A 25,337-nucleotide genomic window follows, 5' to 3' on the forward strand; every position below is an offset into this window, starting at 1 on the left:
GCCCTAAACAGGTGTACTGTTTTTTTTATCTCTTATACTGTATTTTTACTGTGCCTTTTCTATGTTTAGCTTTGTTTAGATACACAAACATGAATTGTGTCACAGTTGCCTGCAGCATTCAGTACAGCAACATGCTGCACAGGTTTGCTGGCAGGAGCAATAGGCTAGACCACACAGCCCCAGTGTGTAGGCGGCGTGCCATCTAGGTTTGTGCGCGTGCACTCTGTGATGTTCCCTCAGCTACGGGATTGCCTCACAACACATTTCTCAGAATGCCTCCATCCCCATCGTTAGGCCACGCATGCCTATTTAGTGAGTGTGAGTGAGTGTCCCAAGGTGGGTGTGGCTGTTCTCAGTCCCAGGACCTGATCTCCGGGACAGGAGTGGCAGGGCCTTGGGAATGCTCCCGGAACAGCCGGGGAGTGGGTGGGCTCCAGGGAGGGGATGGTTTCGAGGGTGCGCAGGGCTCTGAATCTCTGGAATCTCTGGACCTATCCTCGTCCTGCCCCCTTGGCCAGGCCCCTCACGGCGACAGTGGAAATGCTTGCGCAGGAGAAAGGCTCCCATTCAGGTGCCTCCCGAGTTAATCCGCAGTGGGGCAGCAGCAGCTGCTCATTTCCGGATTTGCTTGTCTTTGAATGAGGGTGATTGCTGGGGTTGCCAATGTTCCAGATTGTTCCCTGGAAGAGGGGGCAGTGGGAGGGGGGCTGTCATGGCTCTGCTGAGAGCTGCCCCCTGCAGGCAGCAGGTGAAGCCTCGCCACGGGGTGGAGTGAGGGTGTCACAGTGTCACAGCATGGCAGGGCCATGGGGCCCTCGGGTCACCTGACCTGACTGCCCAGTCTACAGGTGGGAAACCCCAGACACGGAGGGCAGGGATTTGGCCAGGGTCACACAGGTGGGCCCAGCTAGGCTGCTTGGCTCAAGCGAACAACCCAGCGTCCCCACTATTGGCTGTGCTCCCCGCTCCCCTCGCCCCCGAGTCCATCTGGGGCTCCCCAGGCTGGGGCGTGTGTGTGTCAGGAACCCCTCTGCCTTTCTCTCACTGCAGGAGACCAGCGCAGCAGTGGGGTCACTGAGGCCAGCAGCCTCCTGGGGGGCTCTCCACGGCGTCCGTGTGGCCGGAAGGGCTCCCCGTACCACACGGGGCAGCTGCACCCCGCGGTGCGTGTGGCCGACCTCCTACAGCACATCAACCAGATGAAGACGGCCGAGGGCTACGGCTTCAAGCAGGAGTACGAGGTGCACGCAAGGGCCCGGTGTGACAAGGCCGGGCGGGCCTTGCCTGGCTCCTCCTCACCGTGGACTGACCCCGGCAGCCCTCAGCCCAGGCCCGGTGGGACCCCTGCTCTGACGGACCCCACTGCAACCTAACCCTCTGTACCTTGACCCTGACCCCCATCCTGATTTCGGATGGATCTGGTTTCTCACTGTCATGTAAACCCTGATTTGAAAGCTGCCCTTGAATCTCATCCCAGTCTCCGTCTGGATCCCGATCCTGATCCTTATTCTGTCCCTCTCTGAGCCTGACCGCAACACTCACCCTGACCTTGACTTAAACCCTAGTCCATCACTGACCCCGACTCACACCCTAAACTCTGTTTGAACCCTGACTGGGATCCCCTCCTGCCCCCATCTGCACTGTGACACCACCCGCATCCTAATCTGAATCCGGCCTGCACCTTTACCTTCTGCCCAGCTCAGCTCTAGATTTGACCTGTTCTACACCTGAGCCTTATTCCAAAATGCCTCTGCACTCTGACTCTTTTCTCATTTCCCTTCCCTCATACTCCTTTATTTTGAACTTGGTCTCTTGCTGATAAAGGGAAACGCAGTGACTTTATCTCAGGCCCCAAGTTCAGCCCTGAACCTGGTCCTTATGGTGGCCCACCTCCACCCTGCCCCTATTGAGGAAGGGGCCCTATGAGTGGGGCTCCCCCTCCCCATTGACCACCACTTTCCCTTCTGGCAGAGCTTCTTTGACGGCTGGGATGCCACAAAGAAGAAAGACAAGCTCAAGGGCGGCCGGCAGGAGCCGATGCCTGCCTGTGAGTTCCAGGGTATCCACGGGAAGGGCCCACGGGCCAGGGCAGTGGGTGGGAAGGAGTCAGAAAGGGGAGTGCAGCCACAGTGGGCTCGCTCTGGGGCAGCCTCGGAGATGGTGGTAGTGTTGACAGCCATTTATCGCAGGCCCACCATTGCCACGCCCTGTGCCGAGTGTCACGCCCATTATCTCACTTATTCCTCTCATTTACTCTGCGAAATGGGCACTGTTATAGTCCCCCTTTTACAGATAAGGAAACTGAGCTTGGGAGGTTAAAACCCCTGCTCAAGGTCACACAGCTAATCATTGCCTGATGCTGGCTGCAGTGGCACGCACCTGTAGTCCCAGCTACTCGGGAGGCTGAGGCAGGAGCATCACTTGAGGCCAGGGGTTTGAGGCTGCAGTGAGTTGTGATTGTGCCACTGCACTCCAGCCTGGGCGACACAGTGAGACCCCATCTCTTAAAACAAAATTGCCTGAGCAGCATACGCTTTGGCCCTCCTTGACTTCAGACTCTAACCCCTGGCCTCTCCTGCCTCCCGTGGCATCCAGAGCCTACTGGTCGGTCCTGAGCCTCTAGGTTTCCTGGCTGCCCTGCTTGTGCCCCACCCCTGGCCTAGGAAGCCCTCCCCAACCGCCCCCACTCTCGTCTCCCCAGTTCAGCCCCTGTCCTCCTGCTCTGTTTACAGACGATCGGCACCGAGTGAAACTGCACCCGATGCTGGGAGACCCCAATGCCGACTACATTAACGCCAACTACATAGACGTGAGTGCCTTGCCCTGTCATTTCTGCGGACCTGGCCCTGCCCGCTCCAGGCTCGCTGTCCAGGCAGGGCAGAAACCTGGCAGGGGATAAATGGGGGTTCAGATGGCTGAGTTCCGAGTGCCCCCACCTACTGCATTGGGTGCCAGGGAGCTCAGAGGAGGGGGAGGCCAGAGTGGGTGGCAGCCTTCAGGAAGGCTTCCTGCAGGCTGCAGTTGTCCTGAGAGATGGGGGCTTCAGTGAAGCAGGATGGAGGGAAGAGGCAGACAGCTAGGCCTAGGGCTGAGGAGGGATGCCCTCTTGTGAGGGACCAAGAGGCTTGAAGGGTGGGCTTCTCCCAGTTCACCATGAGGCTGGAGAGGTAGGCAGGGGCTGGATCGTGAAGGCTCGAGTGGCAGGCGCAGGAGTTGGGGCTTTTTCATAGGGGCACCGGGAGCTGTTAAAGTGTTTTGGCTGTAATCGGGATGGTGCTTCAAGAATAATAGCGCACCTTTATTGAGCATGTACCGTGTGCCAAGCACTGTGCTAAGCACTTTCTACACATTATCTCATTTTGTATACTCCCTACAACCACCCTACAAGGTAGTTAGCATCGTGACCTCATTTTACAGGTGAGGAAACGGGGGCTCAGAGAGGTGAAGCTACTTGTCCTCAGTCACACAGCTAGTGAGTGGTAGAGAAAGAACTCAAACCTCAGCCTGTCTGTGTTTCCAAAGCCTTTGCTGCTAACCATGAGGCTATCCTGCCACCCACTGGACCTGGGTGGACTGGACGAGGGGCCAGAGCCAGGGCAGGGGGCCAGGAGGCCTAGGCTTGGGTGTCAAGAAGAGGTGGTGAGACTACTGCCCAGGTGTAGATGGGGGGTGAGACGGGACAGGGCCCAGGGCCCTGGTCAGACTCCCCCATCTCTGCAGCAAACCAGGTTTGGGAGAGCACCTTTCGATCATTCATGAAATATATTTCAAGCCCTTTCTATGTGCCAGGCACCAGGATACAGAAGTGAAAAAGATAGGCAGGCCCCAGCTTTCCTTGCACGATATTCTAGTGGGGGAGACAGGTAAACATGAACATGAATAAATGATTTCAGACGGTGGGGAGGCACAGGCCAGAAAGCAGGAATGACTTTCCCAGTGTCACACAGCAAGTCAGCGGCAGAGCCAGGGCTGGCGCGGCAGCCTTCGTGGAGTGGAGGGGGGGGGGCGGCTCAGGAAGGGAGATGGGGAAACAAAGGCCTGAGGTGTGGGAGGACCAGGTGCAGGTCTGGGGGCAGAGGTAGTCAGGACTCCAGAGGTGGTCTCTCCTCTCCCTCTTCTTATCTTCCTCCTGGGGCCGGATGTATTGCCCGTGGTCCCCAGAATCCCTTCCCTTCTCCCCCACCTATTCCCTCCCTTGGCTGGGGTTAGGGCTGGGCCTGGGTGCACAGACTTGGACTCACAGACAGTGGGCCTCTCCTCTGTCTCATCAAAGTCCCAGTTGGCTTCTCTTGGGCCCTGGCAGGGACACGCCACTCCCCACTGGCCCTTGCCCAGCCCAGCCCGCCCAGCCCGGCCGTCCCTGCTCCGCCTGCAGCTCGCATCGCCCATTCTGGCCACTCCGTGCTCCGTCCACCTCCATCTGCCTCTGGCCTAATATCTGTCTCTTTTGCTTTGTACTGTTCCCTCACTGGAATCATTAAGATTCGGATAAACCGTGAAGTAAGTATCTCTCTCCCCTCCTCTTCCTCCTCTCCTGTCTGTCTGACTGGCTGTATCTCAGACTCTCTCACAGTCTCTGGCTGTCTGTCCCTCTGTCTCTCTCTGTCTCTGTCCTCTTTCCACTCTACTGTGTGCCCAGCACCAACCGTCCATTTCAGCAGCCTGGCCAGGGACCGCCCAGGGCTGAAGATTCGACAGTGTCCCTATTGTAAGCACTTCCCTCCCGTCCTCCACTGCCTCCACCGGGCAGCAGTGTTGGGGTGCTCGCACCAGCCCCTACTGTCTGTCATTTTTGTCCCCCAGCCCCACCCTTCCCAATGAGTCCTCACTAGGACCCCACACCTCCTGCAGGACCCTTGGCAGGGCTAGGGTGGGGGAGGGGCCTGGGTGGCCCCGTCTCTGCTGCTTAGGGGTCAAGCTCTTTGGACAGCCCTGGGTCAGTCCACCCCAAACCAGGGTTCCTAGTGTTCAAATCGCCTTGTGATCAGTTTGCTCGAAACTCGTCCCCAACCACTTTGCCCTCAATTTAGCCCTAATTTGAATGTTGTTTGGGGGAGCAGTTTGGGTATTCTATTTTTAAAAATTGTGCCATCTTTTGGCTTTTTAAGAATTAAAAAACCACCCTAATTCATCTAATGATCCTCCGATTTAATTTTTAATACATATATATTATTTTTGTAGTATTTGATGACTGATGAGATTGTTTGCTATTATGTAGATGCCTTTTCTTGTTTTATCTCCTCTTTCCTTTAAAAAACGTATTTCATGCTTTTTTATGATTGCCCAAAACTGTTCATTTTCAGACTTTCAGACAACGTGGAGATGCCTAACATATAAAGTGAAAGGTCCCCACAGTGACATCTGGAGATGACTGGTTAGCCTAGATGTGCCCTTATTTCGAGTGTGCCTGAGCAGTTGGTCTGTGAAGTTCTCACAATTAAAGGGAATGTTAGGCTCCCAGATATAGCACATGTGCTCAGCCCTAGTGTCCCCATTCGGAGGTGATGGTTACAGGTGGCTACACTTCTTTATATCTCAATTTTCACCACATCCACCTTGCTCTTAAATCCAAGGTGGTTCACTGTTGTCAGATTCTTAAGAAATACCCTTGGAAGCCTTGGCTTAGTACTTGGTCGAATGCCAGTTAACAATAGTGCCATTGACTGGGCACCTGCTGTGTGCCGGGCACCTGGGACACATCGTTTCATCTTTGCCACACTCTGCCTGTTAGGGACTCTATTGACCCACATTTGACAGGTGAGAAAATTGAGGCTTGGAAAAGTTAAGTGACTTGCTCAGGGCCACGTGGCTTTCAGTTGGCAGAACTGGGCCACAGTCCCAGCCTTAGCCCTCAACCCTTACACTGGACCGTGGTTCTTACCCGGTGGGGGACATCAGGATGCCCTGGGGTCTTGCCTGCAGTGCAGGTGTACAGGTGCGCAGTCAGAATCCAGCGAGGGCACAGCAAGAGCCTGGGACCTGCCCGGGCTTCCTGGAGGGTGAGGGCCAGGGCTCTGTAATGCTGGTCTCTAACGTGGGTGTATGCAAGGTGATCTACTGATCGGCCTTTAAAATCTGGTCATTTTAGACTTCTCTTTGTATCCTTTATGTAATATAATTGTGCAGTATTACACACACACATATATTTTAAAAGTTAATATGCAGATATTAAGGGTTACCTGCCCCAAAACTTGTGTCATGTAAGGTTGTATGACCATTTGTCACACGTTTTCCAAAAAGATACCTCCAAACAACAGAAGAATAGGACACTGGAATGAAGTAGAAACATTTGTAATAGAGTTGAATTTTAAACCAGCTGGTCCTTGGGCAAATTGATCTGTTTTAATAGAGTTCCATTCCTCTGTTATTTACAAACCAGCGTGTGTGTGTGTGTGTGTGTGTGTGTGTGTGTGTGTGTGTGTGTGTGTGCTGGCGTCCTGCAGGGCACTGGGGGCAGAGCTGGATGGACAGGTGAGGCCCCTGCTGTCATGTGGGATTCTGAGGCTGGTTTTAGGTGGGGCAGCCTGTTCCCATCTTGACTAGTGCTGGGGGTGGGAGGGGAGCCCCTGGCTGCACCTTTGATGTCCCCCCTTGTCCTCCACCTCCACCTCCCCCTCTGACCCCAGTCGCCCAGCGGCTCTGCCAAGGACTTGAAGCGGAGACAGTGGCTTGGAGTGACAGCAGGAGGGAATTAGGCTAGACCCAAAGAGTAGACCCGGAGAGGTTCCCCGTGGGGAGGGCTCAGAGTCTCTGGCAGGCTCTTCATTATTATCAGTTACTTTGACTGTGTTTTGGTCATTTTCGTGGGAATAGCAAGTAGATTCATGACAGAATCTCTGAGTGTGTGTCTCTTGCTATTATCCTCTTGTTGCCAAGGAGAACAGAGGCTTATGGAGGCGGAGAGCCTCCCTGACTTCTCAGGGTGCGTTGAGGCCCAGCCCTGTGGCACCACCTGGGAGCTGGCTGGACAGGCACGGCCGGGCCCCACCCCAGACCTGCTGACTCTGAACCTGCCTTTGAACGGGATCCCCAGCAGATTCCCGCACAGCAGCGGCTGAGAGGCATGCTCTTAGCGCCCAGTCACACAGCTACTCCTTGGCAGACCTGCGACAGGGACCCGGGACCATTTGACTCCAGGACTGTTTCCTAACCCCGGTAGTGAATCACCTGCCGCCCCAGCAGTTCTGGACATCCACTTGTATCCACTTGATCCATTTGTGGATCAAAGGGATACTGTTTAAGCTTTCAAATAGTAGTAGTAGTGATAATAATAATGGCTACTATTGATTAAGTCTGATCTCGTGCTTGACACAGTGCCAAATGTACACCATACGTTACTCCTCACAGCCCCAGGAGGTCAGTACTATGATTATTCCATTTTATAGATGTGAGAATGGAGGCGTAAAGAAGTGAAGGGGGTTTTGCCTCTGTACACACAGCTAGCAAGAGGCAGAGCTGGAAGTGAACCTGGCAGTGGCCGGGGAGCTGTGTTGCGGTGCGAACTCGAGGCAGGGGTGGAGCGTCATGGTTTCCTGCAGAACTTCTTCCCCTCCCCGTGTTGCCCGCATTGATGCCCCGGGTTTCTGCTGGGCTCTTGCACCCCAGAAAGACGAGGCCTATGGCAGGACCTCAAGGGTGGCTGTGGCCCTGGGGCGTGGTGGGGGGGGGGCTAGATCCTCTCCTCAGCTGGGGGACTCAGGGATGGGGATGAAGTAGCTCCTGGCCTGCTTTGTGGGAGATGGTGCAGGTAAAGTGCTTAACACAGTACGTGACCCTAACAGGGTCCCCCAAAAGTTCATCCTCATTATTATTATTGAATTTAAAGATATTTATTTATCTAAGGACCATGAGTAACCCCTGTGCTCATATGCTTCCAACCTGAAGCCTTCATCTGGGCCTCCCGAGCCCTGAGTGACCGAGGTAGTGGGGAGGGGTGCTGTCCATTCTGGTTGCCCGAGTGGGGCTAGGATGGCTGATAAGTTCTCGTGACTCTGTGTTTAGGGTCTGGCGTGATTAGAGCTTCTGGGACTCTGGGAACAGGGCAGGGTCACCCTGGACCCTGTCTCCCAATAGCAGCCTGGTTACAAGCAGATAACTAGCCCTGCCTTATGGGTGGGGAGACCCGCTAGGCCTGCAAAGGAGTCATGTCCTCCCCAGGGTCACACAGCAAAGGTGGGATTAAACCCAAGACACTCGTCCCAGCTGCATTCTCCCTTCCTTGGGGACTGGGAGGACGAGGTCACCTGGTTGGGAGGCCGTGGGGATGAGAGTGGGGTGGGTCTGTGGAGGGCAGGGTGCTGCTTCTCAGGGAGGAGAGCACAGGAGGTCTAGGAGTGAGGGGCTGCCCCCTCGGGTCTAACCATGCCCTCTTCTGTTCCAGGGTTACCACAGGTCAAACCACTTCATAGCCACTCAAGGTACCTGGCATCTCTGCCCGTGTGTGCCCAGCAATGTGCTAGCATGCCTCTGCCTGCCTTTCTGCCTCCCCCGCTGCTCTGCTGGGCTCCTGTCTGCCTGCCATCTGCCTCAGTGTCCCTGTTTGCTCGTCTGCTCCCTGCTCTCTGCCTGAGTCTCTTGGCGTCCGATCATCCACTTTGGTCCCTTGTTTGTGTTAGTGATCAGTCCCCTAGTGATCAGTTAGTGATCAGCTCCCTGGTCTGTCTGCCCGTCTCCAAGGTGGTGTGTGCACAAGGGCTAGTCAGGCTCGGTCCTCGTGGGTGTGCATTGTGCCTCTTGGTCTGGTGCTGCCTGGGTTTGTCTGGCTGTGTCTCTTTCCCCCACTGTCTATCTGTCCATCCTCCTGGAGACTTGGGCTGTGGACTGAGGGTCTGGCCCTCCAGCTCTGCCTCCTGGGTCCCACCTGGGGTGACTGGGCTCTGCAGCCAGGCCCTCTCCTGATAGCACCCGCCCAGGGCCCTGCAGGCATGGGTGGGCTGTTGGTGGGGTATGTGTGGGGCGAGCACGAAGCCCCCGTCAGGGTGCAGGGAGCCTCCTGGCTTGGGGTGGTGGTGTGGACAGCGGGGTTGCCGGCCCGGGGCGGAAACCTCGTCTCAGGGGCAGGCACACTCTGCGCCCCCAGGGCCGAAGCCGGAGATGGTCTATGACTTCTGGCGCATGGTGTGGCAGGAGCACTGCTCCAGCATCGTCATGATCACCAAGCTGGTCGAGGTGGGCAGGGTAAGCGGGGCTGTGGGGTGGGCCGGGGGGCAGGGAGGGCCAAGGGAGCAGCGAAGGGCCCACTGAGTCCTCTCCCATGGGGACTCCAGGTGAAATGCTCACGGTACTGGCCAGAGGACTCAGACATGTATGGGGACATCAAGATCACGCTGGTGAAGACGGAGGCTCTCGCCGAGTATGTCGTGCGCACCTTTGCCCTGGAGCGGGTGAGTGTCCCGGGCACGGTTCCCTGCAGAGGGTGCCTGAGCGGTGGGGCAGGAGCGGGAGGGTGGGGAGGGTACCGCTGCCAGCCCCAGCAAGGAAGCTACCTGGTCCCTGTGCTGGGAGTGCCGTGGAGGGACAGGAAGGTGACTGTCTCTGCTCTTGACTCCAGGAGGAAGCTGAGACAGTGGAGATGGTGACAGTAACTGCCAGGTGCCAGCTCCTCCTCTGTGCTGAGCCTGTTTCACATGTTGTTTCAGTGCGGGGAAGCTCTGTGGAATTAGGTGTTAACTGTTAGCCCATTTTACAGATAAAGAAAGTGAGGCTGAGAGTGGTCACATCATGCATAACAGGCCATGTCACTGTCTGTTTATCTAACTCCAGGAAAGTGGCTTTTCCTCTTTGAGCCTTAGTTTTCCCACTTGTACAATGGGACATTAATACTGGCCTCATCAATAAACTTATCATTGGGATTAATTGAGATCATGCAGTGAGATGCTCATCACAGTGCCTGGTGCACAGCAAGTGTCTAATAGATGCTGCCGGTGACTCTTACCGTTACTGCTGTCGTCTCCCCAGAGAGGCTACTCTGCCCGGCACGAGGTCCGCCAGTTTCACTTCACGGCGTGGCCAGAGCACGGCGTCCCCTACCATGCCACGGGGCTGCTGGCCTTTATCCGGCGCGTGAAGGCCTCCACCCCGCCTGACGCTGGGCCCATTGTCATCCACTGCAGGTGGGTTGCCAGGAGTCCCAAGGAGAAGAGGGCCAGCGGGGAGTTGGGCCCCAGTGGGGTTGGCTCAGGGTCCGTAAGGGGGACCAGGCCTGGGCTCGTCCTGCTTGGAGACGGAGGACTGGAGGGACTGACCCTGGAAAAGCCCTTTAGCCTTTGAGCTTTGGCTGTGAGTTTGGCACCCTCATGCGCCCTTTGTGGTGCCTTGTGGCGCCTTGAGCCAGGGGCTAGGGAGGTGCTGGAGGCAGGGAGGGGGCTGGCTTAGGGGATGGCGAGGCACCAGGCACGGTCAAGTTCAGCTGCTTCCGTTCAGCAGGTGTTTGCTGCACACCTGCTGCCTGCTAGGTCTGGCCCAGGGCTGAGAAGGACTTCACCTTCTCTTTGTCAAACCCACTGGGCCCCACTCACCCTTGGCCTTCACACCCTCCGCAGACCCTGAGTGGCTCCTGTGACCCCAACCGCCCTTCTGTCTCTGCCCTGCTTCCTCGCGGGCTCCACACCTTCCTCTTGCCTCTTAAATATTTGGGGGCCCAGAACCCTGTCCTCCCCCACCCCCCCGGAGAACCTAACCTTCAACGCTGTGGCTTTGGCAAGTGCCCTGTGCCCACAAGTCCGTGGCCTCGATGTCTTGTCCTGGCTCCTCTATTGGATTCTTCCCAACTCCCCAAATGCTATGTGGCATATTGATTCTTCTCCCTGCTGCCCATACCAGTTCTCTTCAATTCTTTAGGCCTCTGTAAGATACCAGCTTATTAAAATAGAACTTTTTTGGTATATAATACACTTAAAAGCAAAGTGCACAAATAATTACTATCTATATTACTATAAATTTTCACAAACAAAGCACACCTGTGAAATAACAAAGCTCTACTTAGATCGAGAAACAGAGCATTAGCACCCAGAGGCCCTTTGAGCCCGATTCTGGTCTGTCCCCTCCCGCCCCTCCCTGAACAGTCACTGTCCTGACTTCTAAACCATAGATAGTTTGCATGTTTTTGGACTTTGTAAGAATAGATCACACAGCATGTGCTCTTTGCTGTCGGCTTCTTTCCTTCCACTTTACATTTGTGAGGTCCATCCATTTTGGGTTATATTCTACTGGGTGAATAAATGTCAATGTGTTTGTCCATTCTGCTGTTGACGGGCATTTGGGTTATTTCCAGTCTTGAGCTATTATGAATAGTGCTGCTGAGGACATTCGATTGCATGGCTTTAGGCCAGGAGATGCATTCATTTCTGGGGGATGTGTGTGTAGGAGTAGAACTGCTACCCACGTGGACATTCAGCTTTTGGAAATATTGCCAGACAGTTTTCCAAGGTGGTTGTGCGAATTTAAGCCCCCACCAGCGGCGTATGGGATGTCCAGTTGCTGTATGTCTTTGCCAACACGTGGATACCACCATTTTTAAACCTGAAATCTTGGTGTCATCTTTGTCCACTCCCCCTCAACTCTGTGCAGCCCGGTGTGAGCACAAGGTTCACGGAGGTGAACCCAAGACAGCCCAGCTCCTGAGCTCCCAGGCGGGTTAGGGAGACAGCCACATCAACAGTGACCATGTGGCAGGAAGAGTGTTTTAATAAAAGCCTGCCCAGATTGCTCTGGGAGCTCAAAAGAATGACATCTGCCTGGAAGCGTCAGAGATGCTCCATTGGGAATGTGAATGGGTGTGAGTGTGTGGGGTTTTGAAGGGTGTGCAGGAGATCTGGTGATATCCAGGAGGAAGGAATATTCTTAGATACGCTCTGAGTGTCACTGTTGTCCCTCTCCCCCATTCTAAGTGGCTAAGTTGGGCTGGCTTTACCTCTGCATTTTCCCTGCCCTCACCCCTGCTCTTCTTCCCTGGGACCCACGCCCAGCTGTCCTTGTCATATTTCACCAGGAGTCTTCCACCCAGCAACCTGCTTCCTGGCTTCTCCTTGCTGGGGGACGGGAGGTCATCTCTGTGTCCCTGTCCCCTGTGTGGTGACAGGGATATTGCCAGTCCGTCCTCTGTTCTTCTCCCTAGTCCCAGCCTCCCCCGCCAAGGCTCTGACGTGGCCTGGGGCCGCTTTCTCCCCAGCGCGGGCACTGGCCGCACAGGTTGCTACATTGTCCTGGACGTGATGCTGGACATGGCCGAGTGTGAGGGTGTGGTGGACATCTACAACTGCGTGAAGACCCTCTGCTCCCGGCGCGTCAACATGATCCAGACTGAGGTGCAGGGTCCCGGCCCTGTCCCCGCCAGTCCCTCTAGGACAGGGGTCTCTCGTGAAGGAGCTCAGTGCTGGTGGAGCGTGTCCAGAGGCTCTTCCCTTCCCTAGGGTCATTCCTGAACTCGGCTCCCAACCTCCGAGGGGCTTCCCAGCTCAGCTCCGCTGTGTTCTGTTGGGGGGGCAACAACAACGGGTTCTGTAGTCCAGACTTCCCTGGGTTTGCATCTTCCTGGACACGTGACCTTGGACTGTCCCCTCACCTCTCAGAGCATCTCACAGGGGTGTCACAGGGGTGAGGTAGGAGACACGTGTGCGTGTCCGTGGTGGCACGTGGTCGGACTCCACCCCAGAGCACCCGCCTCAGCCTCGAGCTTGGTTGCCCCCTCTCCCCAACGGATCTCCAGCTTCTAGTCCTTCCTGAGTCTCGTGCTGTCGTCTCCTGTTCAGGAGCAGTACATCTTCATTCACGATGCAATCCTGGAGGCCTGCCTGTGTGGGGAGACCACCATCCCTGTGAGTGAGTTCAAGGCCACCTACAAGGAGATGATCCGCATCGATCCTCAGAGCAATTCCTCCCAGCTGCGGGAAGAGTTCCAGGTGGGGGATGAGTGTGTGTATAGGTGTGGGGTGTGTGTGTGTGTGTGTGTGTGTGTGTGTGTGTGTTGGGACGTCCTCAGCACTGCGAGAGTCATTGAGAGCCAAGCAGAAGGGACCAGACTGAGACCACAGCAGGAGGGACAGAGCTGGGGACTAGAAAGGATGAGACAGTGGAGGAGATGGTGCATCAAAGCGGTTAAGGGCCCAGGCTTTGAAGTCAGATAAACCCGGGTTCTAATCCTGGCTTACCTAGTTGAGAGCTGCGAGCATCTTTGCACACGTCACTTTACCTTGCTAAGCCTCAGTTTTGTTACCCACAGAAGGGAAGTAGCCACTGTCTCCTTTGCAGTGTCGTATTCATCGGAGTTCTTTTGGTTGTGAGTACAAGTCCAGCTCTTGTAACTGAAGAGTCTGGGGCAGGTGCAGCTTCGGTTGTGGCAGGTCCAGGGGCTCCAGGGATGATGCCAGCACGTGGTCTGTCTCCGCTGCTGATCTGGCTTCATCCTCAGACCTACACCCGGCCCCAGCAGTGCCAGGCTCACCTGAGTGCTGCTGTCGGGAGACTCTGGAAGAAGACGCCTGCTGCTCCCAGCAGCCCCAAGTCCTAGGCGAGACTCTCACTTCCCCATCCCCAAGCCAGTCCCTGGGGCTGGAGAGAGGGAGCTCGCCGATTGGCCCTGGCTTTGGTTGCACGCCCTCGGGGCCTGGCTCTGTCACTAGGCAGGCAGAGACCCGAGATGTCCTCTCCACTCTGGGTCATGTGAGGGCTTAGTGGACGGCACACGCTGGGTGCCTGGTGCTCCAGGGCCGGCGCAGGGTGATCTCGCAGGAGATGGTGCCTGTGATTCCTGGGGCAGGGTGTCGGGCTTGGGGGATCAGGGCAGACTTGGGTTCCTGTGAGGGATCCCCAAGAACAAGATGCACTGAGACCCTGGGAATCTCGAGGCCTGAGGCCTGCAGGCATGGGGTGGAGGAGCTGTCCCAGAGGCCCTGGCTTGATCAGTGCCAGGTGCTCAGGACTTGCATTCTGCTCAGACAGGGCTGTGACCAAGGAAGGTGACCACCTCTGCCAGGTCCCTGGAGTCCGCTTTGTGGAGGGCATGGGGTTGCAGGGCTTGTCTCAGTGAAGGCATTGCTAAGCTAGTAATGATGCTCGCTGTGCCCAGTGCGTGCCAGGCTCAGCTCGGGGCTTGTCATTATCTCACCTTATCCTCCCAGTACCCCTGTGGAGTAGGCATATCACGTTCCCATTTTTACAGTTGAGGAAACTGAGGCTAAGAGATACAATAGCTTGCCTGAGTTTACACAGGTGGTAAGAAGGCAGACTGTACTCTCCGGAGTTCTGTCCAGGCCCTGTGTGGCCTAGCGACAGGGAGCCGGGGGCCCTGCCCACTCTCCTTTGTCTCTGTACCTCAGTTTCTCCATCTGTGAAATGGGGCTCATAACCCAGCACATCCTCCTTCCTGGGCGTGTGGGAGGCCCAGCAGGCGTGGGGCTTGACTCTGACTCTCTCCCCGACCCCCTTGCAGACGCTCAACTCGGTCACCCCGCCGCTGGACGTGGAGGAGTGCAGCATTGCCCTGCTGCCCCGGAACCGCGACAAGAACCGCAGCATGGACGTCCTGCCTCCCGACCGCTGCCTGCCATTCCTCGTCTCCACCGACGGGGACCCCAACAACTACATCAACGCCGCTCTGACGGACGTGAGAGCTTGGGTGTGGGGTGGCTGTGGGGCTCCGTCTCCCGACAGCATCTGGGAAGGTCCAGGGTCCAAAGGCACAGAGCAGAGGACTCTGGTGGGGGGACCCTCTGCCCATGCTGGGGAACAGTTCCATGGGGTGACCCTCCTACCCCAGGGATCTTCCAATCAGGGCATTCAAGCCAGTGCCTCCCTGCCAGGTATTCTTGGCCTGAGTTGCAGGCCTGGGCTGTGGAGTTCAGGCAGGGCTGTCTCCAGGGTCAGGCCCAGCAGAGCCTGGGGTAGGATGAGTGATTCAGGAGGCTTTGACTGGGGAGGCCTTGAGCATTTGGGTTGGGACTTCGGACCTGATGTCTGGAGCCAGGGGGGCTTGTCCTGAGGAGACTGGCTGGAGTCTGCTCCAGGACCTGGCCTGGGAGGTGACCTGCCTCCTGGCCCCAGCCTGTTTGTAGTCCGAGAGCTCAGGAGCCATTTAGAGTCTCTCCCGCTGCTCCCTGCTCAGGGGGCTCTGCCCCCTTTGCTGGGTGTTGGGAGCAGAGCAGGGGGTGGGTGCCGGGGCTTTAGGGGCCGATGACTAACTCCGAGGTGTAGCCCTCCGAGGTGGGAAGAGTCTGAGTGTTACCCCCATTCCTCCTCCACATGGGAACCGGCTGAGAGGTAGACGTGGAGACAGGCAGGTGGAGACCGGACTGTTGCAGATAAGACTGGAGAATGGGGCTTTAGGTACGCGGCCACGTAGGCTGCTGCTCCCTCAGCCTGTCAGGCCGACTCCCCCTGGGTGCAGCTGTGCAGCCACGGGCCGCCCCTCGCCGTCAGGGACAGGCCTTCCGTTGGGGCAGGGAGCAGCAGGCAGAGCACCCTTCTAAGGGCAGGCTGGCCGGGAAGAGCGAGGAAGGAGCAGAGCTGAGCACCCTCGGCCCCGGGAGGAGTGAGTGAAGGGTGGGCCGAGGCCGGGCGTGTCCCGTCGGACGTTCCTCTGTGCAGAAATGAGAGATGGGAAGGGAGGTTCTCCCACAGCGGGTAAGAGGGAGATGGGCTTTTTGTGGCCTGGCTCCTGGCCAAGAGCCCTTTGGCCAGGCGGTGCAGGGGACAGTGAGGTTTCTCTAAATGGAAGGAGCTCCCACCCTACTTCCCAGGGGGCTTCCTGGTGGGCGCTGAGCTGAGGGGAGGAGCAGCCCAGCCCCTGAAGGGAGAGAGGAGAGGGGCCCGTCAGTCACTGTCACTCAGCCTGGTAGAGTGCGTGACAGTGTGTGTGCACGAGTGTGTGTGCTTGTGCCTGTATACTCGCCTGGGGGCGTCTGGCCTGCTGAGGGGTCGGGGGGAAGACTGTCGAACTAAACTTAGGAACCTGTGACCTCCCTGCCCGCCCCCTCCTTGGCCTCCGCATTGCCCCTTGCGGGATTACAAAGGTCAGGTCAAGATTTAGTCAGGGTCAAGGCCAAGAAGAAACCAGACAAGGGGCAGGTCCCAGGAGCCTGTGCCAGCCCCCAGGTCAGGAGGAGGCCAGGGGTCAGGGAAGGGGTTGGAGAAGAGCTCAGGAGAGGGAGGGGGACATGGCACAGGGTGGGGTGAGGCAGGGCACCATGGGAGCCTGGGGTGGAGCTGTGATGGGGAGAAGGCCGGCTGCCAGCTCAGCCAGCAGGACGAGGTCGGGAGCAGAGAGCAGAGTCGGTGCCTGTCACTGCCCGGGGAGCCTGGGTTGTGGCCCCAGACCCTTCATCCATGGAGTTGGAAGGGACCTATAGATTTATTTATTCATAATATTTATTGAACCCCTACAATGTGCTAGGCACATATCCCCAAATCTCTGCTTTCCTGAACCTCAAATTTGGGAGATGGAGTGGAACAGTCAGTAAATAAATACACAATGGAATGTCATACTCTGGAAATTTCTACAAAAAACAACCAGGCATTACTGTTTAATGTGGATTGTGGGTATGTGTGGCTGTCTTTGCTGAGGTGGTAAGGGAGGAGGGCTTCTTTGAGGAGGTGACAATTAAGTCAAAACCGGAAAGAAGTAAAGGAGAGAGCCATACAAGGGTTCGGGAAGTTTGGTCTGGGCAGCAGAAGGGCAGATGCAAAGGCCCTGAGGCAGGTGGCAGGCTTGGCCAACTTCTGCCTACTATGCCCAGGCTCCCCTTGCCACACATCTGGGAACTTTTTGCTGTTTAGTTCCCAGGGACCATGGGTTTGGGCATGAGAGGACTGGGGCTCACCCTGTCAACTCAGTCCTCAGTGAGCCACCTCTGAAATGGGCCACTGGGGGCAGCCTGGTCGTGTGGGACACAACTGTCCAGCCCAGGGTGGCAGAGCAGGAAGACAGCCTGTGGCGGGGGCTTGGCCCGTGTCAGGGGCTGGGAACGGGCCCTGCTGAATCCTGTCTCCCCACAGAGCTACACTCGGAGCGCGGCCTTCATCGTGACCCTGCACCCGCTGCAGAGCACCACGCCCGACTTCTGGCGGCTGGTCTACGACTACGGGTGCACCTCCATTGTCATGCTCAACCAGCTGAACCAGTCCAACTCTGCCTGGGTGAGGGCCCTGCTGGCCAGCCCACCTGGCCACCTCTGCTCAGGGCCTCAGGGTGTTCAAGGGAATGGTCCCCAAAGTCAAGAGTTAGGTCTCAGCTCTGCCACCTATTTGTGTGACCTTAGGCGAGTCACACTCTCTCCCAGAGCCTGGGTTTCCTCATTTGTGAAATGAGGGTGTGAGACTGGAGAGGAGTAGCTGCTCTATATTGAGCACCTGCTGTAAGCCAGGGACTCTGTTCGCACGTGTGGTCTTCTTTACAATCTACAATGACCTTGGGGTAAAGGCTTCAGGTGAGGAAATTAAGAAAATTGAGGCCGGGCACGGTGGCTCACGGCTGTAATCCTAGCACTCTGGGAGGCCGAGGCGGGCGGATTGCTCGAGGTCAGGAGTTCAAGACCAGCCTGAGCAAGAGCGAGACCCCATCTCTACTATAAATAGAAAGAAATTAATTGGCCAACTAATATATATAGAAAAAATTAGCCGGGCATGGTGGCGCATGCCTGTAGTCCCAGCTACTCGGGAGGCTGAGGCAGGAGGATTGCTTGAGCCCAGGAATTTGAGGTTGCTGTGAGCTAGGCTGACGCCACGGCACTTACTCTAGCCTGGGTAACAAAGCAAGACTCTGTCTCAAAAATAAATAAATAAATAAATAAAAATAAAGAAAATTGAAAGCCAAAGAGGTGAAGGACCTTCTCCAAGGTCACACGGCTGGGGAGCGGCAGAGTTGTGCCCCCCGCCCGGGCTGCCTCCTTCCAGAGCTTCTGCCGTTTCAGTTGTGCAGCTGCACTGCCCATCATGGGGCCTTCGAGGCAGAGTAAAATTCAGGCCTCCTACTTTCTGACTGTTGCTCTAGGGTAAGTTAGTTCACCTGTTTGAGCTTCAGTTTCCTTCTCTGTAAAATGGGGACCATCTCAGGACCTGTTTTTATGGGGTGATTGTGGGGACCATGTATGACAGGCATATGCTGCTTAGCACTCAATACGTGGCAGGGATGAAGAGGATGGGGGTTGACAGTCACTTCTGATGTTGGGCCAGACACCGGCTTGGTGACCTCCGCCTGGGGGCAGTCTCTCCAACTCCCCCATTTCCTTTTGGGGCTCTCACGGCTGGAGCTCCTGGGAGACGCAGATGCCCAGCCTTCCAGCCCTACCCGACCACACCCCCTGATCCCTGGACTCCCTCCCACCCCAGCCCTCTGTGGGCCCAGGGGGCAAGGAAGATTTGCTGTAAAATGAGCGTGACAGTGATTTAATGGCTGCCTGGAGAAGGCTTCGTTAACTGGGCTCTCTCTGGGTCAGGCCCTTGGTGTAAATGACCCGGACTACAGGGTACTGGGCTCCGGTTCCTGGGAGGGGATCTGGGGTGACTCCCAACCTTAGGTGTAGGAGTGGGGCCCAGAGGGAGGTTCACACGGACATCATTGATTTGTTCATTCATTCAACCAACTTTTCCATGCACTCCTCCCTGCCAGGCCCTGCAGTGGGCAGTGGGGAGGCAGGAGAAGACACAGCCCCTCCCAGATCTCATAGTACAGGGGGAAGCAGGTACAAAACCCAACAGTGATAGCAGAGAGAGAAAAGGGCTGTCATGGAGCCGCCACAGGGACATAGGAAAGCCTGAGGGATAACGTATCCAGGAGGGCTTCCTGGAGGAGGTAGTGCATCAGCTGAGATGCATGGGAAGTGGGAAGCATGGGGTTAACTAGGTGAAGAGATAGGGAAGAGTGATCCATGGAGAGGAAACAGCAGGTGCAAAGTTCTGAATTCGAGGAGCTGCCAGGACTCCAGGCAATAAGAAGGTAGTGTCCTTCCTCATGGGCTGTGGTGAGAGAGGGGAGCAGATGGAGCATGGTGTCCCTTAGGAGGAGCTTGGGGGGCGTGTTAGAGATGGAGAAACTGGGGCCCAGAGAAAGGACGAGGCTTTCTTGGGCTCTGGGCAGAGCTGAGGCTAGAAGCTGAGGCTCCAGGCTGCCAGCCTGGGGCCCGTGTGTGTATGTGTATATATGTGGGTGTGTGTATTGTGGATGCTACCCCTCCCCTGTCCCTCTACTGGAGAGAGTCTGTTTAGGACCCTGGCTCCGTGGAGGGGCCCTGGAGCAGGAGTGGGGTGCTGAGCTGTTTGGCAGCATCAGGGATCCCCCACCTCTGTGAGCTGGCGCTGAAGGACAGAGGCAGTGAGAGAGAGGCTGGGGGGAGGTCCTGGAGTGGGTGGGGGTGATCTGGACCTGTCCCTGGAAGAAAGCAGCCTCATGTTGGGGTGTGTGAGTGTGTTAAAGTGTAGATTTTTAGTGGCATGGCAGGGTCATCAGCACACTGCCTAGGAAGGGTTCGTCTCGGCTGATCTGAACGTGTCAGTGTAGAACACGCTGGGGCAGGTGTGCTCTGCAGTCTGATGGGTGGCTGGTGGCAAGTCACCAGTCCAGCACCTCAACTGGAGGTGCTGAAGGTGGGTGTGGAGTGAGTGGGTGGGCCACGGCACGTGGGAGCCACAGGGCAGGTGTGGATCTCTGGGTGTGGGGGTGGCTGTGGGGTGAGCCCCTGTCGGGCTCTACTCAGCTCCCCTCCCTCCCTGCCCCATCCCCAGCCCTGCCTGCAGTACTGGCCAGAGCCAGGCCGGCAGCAGTATGGCCTCATGGAGGTGGAGTTTGTGTCGGGCACAGTGGATGAAGACTTGGTGGCCCGAGTCTTCCGGGTGCAGAACATCTCTCGGGTGAGTGGTCTGGAGAGCCCCAGGATGAACCTGGGTGGTGGCCTGGGGCAGCCTTGGATGACCCTCTTGAGGTCTTCTGGGGCCCCTGTGACCCTGGTGCTCATGTCCCCCTGGCTGGCTGCCCATGACCCCAGCTGCAGGAGGGGCACCTGCTGGTGCGGCACTTCCAGTTCCTGCGCTGGTCTGCATACCGGGACACGCCTGACTCCAGGAAAGCCTTCCTACACCTGCTGACTGAGGTGGACAAGTGGCAGGCAGAGAACGGGGACGGGCGCACCGTCGTGCACTGCCTGTGAGTGCCTGGCAGGCCGGAGGGTGGGTGGAGGGATCTGGGAGCCAGGGGCCGAGGTCCAATCTGAGAGAGGGCCTCACGCTGGCACCAGAACCCTGGGCTCCCAGATGGCCATGGCCCGGACTCAGCCCGACCAGCCAGCGCTGGCCCTGCCTTCCCTGGAGAAACCCAGTCGGTTTCCAGGGTATAGACTCAACCCTGGACAGCGGCCCAGTACTGTCTGTGTGACGTGTGACTTTGCCAATTCAATTAAAGGGAGTCGTTCGTTTGTCAGAACTTTTTACCCCGTGAGATTGTAGCACACTTTTTATGCCAGTGGAATTTCAGCCTTTTGTTCATGCATGCACACACACAGCTTTTTTCTTCATTCATTCGTTCATATATTCATACTCATGTCCTCATTCATAGAGTCACGTATTCACTCACGTCTGGGCGCAGTCACTCCTTCCCTCCCCATTTCGGGCTTTCAGCACTCACTGAGCCTTCCCAGGGCCAGGCCGGGCTACTGGGAGCCGGATGGGGGCTGAGTCAGTGCCCCGGCCTCAGGGCTGTTGCTTCTAGCAGGAGAGACCCCTCCAGAAGGGGGCTGAGGGCCTAGGCAGTCTCTCATCCCCCAAGAGGCACCCACACATGGGAGTCAGGGAACAGCGGGAGAGGCAGGAGGCCGTGGGAGGCTGCAGGTTTGACTTGGGGTGTGCGTGCGTGTGCCTGTGTGTCTGCGCTGCTGGGCAGTGGCCGGCAGTGACCCGTCTTCTCAGCGTTCATTTTCCATCTTGCTCTCTGGGTATTTGCTTTCGCTGGCCCTTCTCTGTCGCTTTGTCTCTCAGTGTCTTTCTTAGGAGTGTGTCTGGCTTCTCTCAGAGTCTGGTCTGCTTCTCCTTGAGGGTATGTTTCTGGGATGCCGTAGGCTTTGGACAGCTGTCTTAGCGTCTGATCCTTCTTAAACTTCCGGTCTTGCGCCCACCTCTGGGCCCTCTGCCCCGCCCCCTTCCTTTGGTTCCCAGGCCCCGCCCCCCACTTCTGGCTCCCGAGCCTCCCCCAAACCTTTTGTGTCTCTCATTTAGAAATGGGGGCGGACGGAGCGGGACCTTCTGTGCCTGTGCGACAGTCCTGGAGATGATCCGTTGCCACAACCTGGTGGATGTTTTCTTTGCTGCCAAAACGCTTCGGAACTACAAGCCCAATATGGTGGAGACCATGGTGAGGGGCCGTGTTCCCGTGTCCGGCCACTTCCGCCTTCCCGCTCCGTGCCTGGCCAGGTCCCTCAGCACCTACTCTCCCACGTGCAGTCTCCACCACTGCGCCTTGGTTCTAGTCTTATATTGTCAAAACGTCCCCCTTCCCACCCCTTTCCCCTAAGGCGGGCCAGGGCCCATGCCTGCCCTCTCTCCCCTCCCAGCCCCGAGCACTAGGGAGGGCTCAGGCTCATGGTTCCTTCTCTCCCTCTCCCCAGGACCAGTACCACTTCTGCTACGACGTGGCCCTGGAGTACCTGGAGGGGCTGGAGTCAAGATAGCGGGACCTCTGGCCTGGGGCACCCACTGCACACTCAGGGCCAGACCCACCGTCCCAGACTGGCGAGGAAGATCTGTGCCTCCAGCTCTGCCCAGCTGCAGCCCCACGGGGAAAGCACTGGACTGGACGCTGGGCCATCTTGGTGCCCCCTTCACTGTGGGCAGGGCCTTTCACTATGTCCCATGGGCAGGCCGTGGGCCCGGAGGAGCTTAGCAAGAGGGCGGCCCAGCCCCACCTCCACAGGGTCCTGCAGGCCTGTGCTGACGGGCCTGGCACTGCCTGGCAGAAAGGCAGGGGCTCAGGACAGCCAGCTCTGGGGGACCCAGACCAAGCCCCTCGACTCCATCCCAGCCTTGGGCAGAGATGAGTGAGGCCCTGCAGCGAGCGTCCCAGGTCAAGGTTTCCACCCAGCTCAGCACCCTGTGCTCGTGGGTGGAGAGTGCTGTGAGGCTTGGCATCTAGAATTCCATCGGGCCCCACCCCTGAGGGCCCTGGGGAGGCTGGGACCTGGCCTGAATTGTCAGTGAGGCACACCGACTGTCTTCCCCCGGGGAACTGCGGTGTCCTCCTCCACCACACAGCCCCCTGCAGCCCCCGGGGATATTCGCTCACCATCCCTCCCCACTCCGCTTCCCATGTGCTCTGAGCTTGCGTGAGCCAGGATCTGCCCCCGCATCTGCAGAATGAAGTCACCTCAGCCCTGTCTTCCTCTAACCCTCAGGCCTCGCTGGCCTGTCCTGCTTGGCTTGGGCCAGTGACAGTCTGTAAGGCTGAATGGCAGTCTCTAGGGTCAAGGTCCCTGTGGCTTCTGGTCAGGCTGCCCACCGGGGGAGGGGGCCAGGCTGGTCACAGCCCCTAGAGTTCAGAGGAAAAGAGGATATTTTGGGATGGAGGATCAGTGCTTTTTTGTTTGTTATTTTTGGATGGGTAGGTGGGAAGGTCTCTTTAAAATGGGACAGGCCACACCCCCATTCCGTGCCTCAATTTCCCCATCTGTAAACTGTAGATATGACTACTGACCTACCTCGCAGGGGGCTGTGGGGAGGCATAAGCTCATGTTTGTAAAGTGCTTTGTAAATAAACATGCTCTCTGAATGCCACCAAGTGGCCCTGTGTGTGTCTGACCAGCCTGACTGGGGCATGCTGGCCTGTCCCAGCCTCCCAGTGCGGTGGGAGGGCCCTGGACGGGGTCAGAGGCCTGGGTTCTGGTCTGGCCTTCGTTTTCTCATCGGGACAATGGTAGGGGTGTGGACCAGGGCATTGCTCAGGGTCCTCCCTCTTACAGAGTTGGTTCGAAGGGACGCTGGTCTTTGCTGTCTCCACCTAGGCCTCCGAAGCATTTCCTCAGGTAGTAGATTTCATCTTGAGACCCCTGAGGACCACAGAGCTGCCTCTCATCCCCTGGGGGCCTGGATCAAGGTTTAGCTCTTCCTGGGGCAGCGTGGGAGACTCAGGCTTTGGTGTCAGGCAGATGGGCCTCACCAACTGTGAGACCTGAGGTGAGTCAGCTGCTCTCTCTGGGCCTCAGTTTCTCATCTGTAAAATGGGGACAGTCCTCTTACGATCAGATGAGACAGAGATTAGGCGCCTTATGCAGTGTCAGGTGTCCTGAAAGGGCTTAGTTTACAAACACTCAGCAGAAAAAGAAACGAAAGAGACGCACCCCTGTTGGGGATGATCCAGCTGCCTGAGCCCAGCACATTCCGGGCCCCAGCTCCCTCCTGGGGGTGGAGTGGAAGGAGGAGCAAGCTGGCTGGCAGGGACCTGAGTCACTCTGGCTCTGTGCCGTGTGACCCTGGGCAAGACAATCCTATTTCTGGGCCAAAGTTTCTTCATACGAAAGCTGGCTCTACAGTGTACTCATTCTGTTCATATGCGAACTGATGTTCTGTGCCTCAGTTTCTCCCTTTGTCAAAGGCTGTGATCCATTCTAATGACCTCACAATTCAACATCCTTTAATCTGAGTTAAAAATATATTGGACAGTTATGCTCCCCCTTGGCTAGCGCACAGACTGTACCCCCTCACCCTCATTCTAAACTGACCTCTAAGCCTTACCTGATGAGTTGCAAAAGTGTGTCACGGACACTGGCCAAGCAATAGACTATGACTTGCTTTGCCAATGGAATGGGGCAGAAGTGACGGCGTGTGAGTTCTGGACCCTGGGCCTCACGAAGCATTGCAGATTTTACTTTTGCCTTCCTGGAACTCTGTCAGGGAAGATGATTTGAGGGTGCATGAAGGAGAACCAGCACATCCCACGAACAGTCAACACTAACTGCCAGACCTGTGACAGACCTTCCAGCCCGGCCCACCTCTCAGGTGAGTGTAGCTGCATGATCAAGTTTACAAGAAACTGCCCAACCAACCCCCTAGAACGGTTCTTTCTTTTAAGCCAATATATCATGAGATTATTTGTTACTTACCAAAGCTGACTGATACATGCGTGCTCTGGGCAGTATGGATGCCACACTGCTCTGTGCCCCATTGGGTGTTGAGCTCCTCGAAGGCAGGGAGTCTTTCTGTGTTCACCTTGTTTTATCTGTTGCCCAGCAAAGGGCTTGCATTGGCGCTGGTGCCCTGAATAGTTTGCAAGAGGGAGGGAGGAAGGAGGGAATGTGGGTCCGCCTGCCTAGCTGACCGGTGGCCTCACGTGGCCCTCCAGAGGAGCCGGGAGGCAGGCTGTGTGCTAACAGGAGCTCCAGCTCCAGGACCAACAGGCCGGGTTCTACCCGCAGCTCCACACCCCCAGCGGGGTGCCCTTGCCCAGCCCCTACCCACCCGCAGTAGCCCTGACAGCACCTACTCGCAGGATCGATTGTAAGGTCTGGAGATGAAATGTTTAAGAAGAGCTGGCGCAGTCCCTGGTGACACAGTCCCTGGCCCTCAATACAGGACATCTCATACCACACTACTGGAGCCCCTGGATAATAAAAATGGTGATTGTCCCCCTTGTGTATCACCTATTACTGTGTCATCTGCCTTGCACCCTTATCTCTTACTTAATCCACACAGCACCTCTTTAAAGTAGGGGTCACGCCCCTTCATTTTAGAGACGGGGAGATGGAGGCTCCGGGAGGTAAGTTCACTCACCCAGGGTCACTTGGCCACTATATGGCAGAGCCAGGACTTGAACCCACACCCAGGCTGACCCCAATGCCTGAGCCTTTCCCCGCTCAGCTCCGCAGCCTGCCTGGGTGGGGTCAAAAGCCCGAAGATCCCCTCGATGCAACACCAAATGGGTAACATGTGGCCGGGGCACTGATTTTCAAATGCCGTGCGTGTGCGGAGGTGGTGGCTTCTCGGACCAGGTGGCCTGGAGCACGGGAAGATGAGTGGTCCAGCGGGCTCTGCTGGGGCCTCGGGCCGAGCAGGTGGGGTAGCAGCCTCCACCCACCCCGGCCCCAGAAACTAGGATTTCGACGAGTGCAGACGGGCCGGCTGCCTGTTACTGCCAGGAGCTAAATTGTCTCTTTACGCTGTAATAAATCTGGCCGCAGGAGCCAGCCAAGGCCAAAATTACTTCTCACGACTTCTCTGCCGGCCCTGACTGGGACACGTTACGTCTCCCAAGCACCCAGGAGATGGAGCCGAGACTTTGATGGATGCTAAGGCCACTTGCAAGGCCCTCGTCAAGAGCGGAGCCTGGCCACTCTCTGTCCCTGGGCTCTGCCGGCCACCCCCTCCCCCGG

General features: G+C 56.9%; 1 protein-coding gene across 4 annotated transcripts in view; it reads left to right on the top strand.

The window, feature by feature from the left end:
* Positions 1-22,746, top strand: part of PTPRU (protein tyrosine phosphatase receptor type U) — an 84,331-nt gene extending 61,585 nt beyond the window's left edge. For 2 of the 4 annotated variants that reach the window (XM_012750775.2, XM_012750778.2), the window contains 15 exons: positions 1,051-1,241; positions 1,972-2,047; positions 2,733-2,809; positions 8,381-8,417; positions 9,080-9,177; positions 9,267-9,383; positions 9,958-10,112; positions 12,170-12,305; positions 12,750-12,899; positions 14,429-14,602; positions 16,990-17,130; positions 19,714-19,839; positions 19,974-20,131; positions 21,196-21,331; positions 21,585-22,746. In XM_012750775.2, the coding sequence (XP_012606229.2) occupies positions 1,051-1,241; positions 1,972-2,047; positions 2,733-2,809; positions 8,381-8,417; positions 9,080-9,177; positions 9,267-9,383; positions 9,958-10,112; positions 12,170-12,305; positions 12,750-12,899; positions 14,429-14,602; positions 16,990-17,130; positions 19,714-19,839; positions 19,974-20,131; positions 21,196-21,331; positions 21,585-21,647 (1,835 nt within the window). In that variant the 3' untranslated portion in view covers positions 21,648-22,746. The remainder of the gene's footprint in view (positions 1-1,050; positions 1,242-1,971; positions 2,048-2,732; positions 2,810-8,380; positions 8,418-9,079; positions 9,178-9,266; positions 9,384-9,957; positions 10,113-12,169; positions 12,306-12,749; positions 12,900-14,428; positions 14,603-16,989; positions 17,131-19,713; positions 19,840-19,973; positions 20,132-21,195; positions 21,332-21,584) is intronic. The other 2 variants (XM_012750776.2, XM_012750780.2) reach the window with 1 other exon arrangement.
* Positions 22,747-25,337: the final 2,591 nt, after the last annotated feature.

Source organism: Microcebus murinus, chromosome 2 (genome assembly GCF_040939455.1).
Source record: "Microcebus murinus isolate Inina chromosome 2, M.murinus_Inina_mat1.0, whole genome shotgun sequence".
Classification (NCBI taxonomy): Eukaryota; Metazoa; Chordata; class Mammalia; order Primates; family Cheirogaleidae; genus Microcebus; species Microcebus murinus.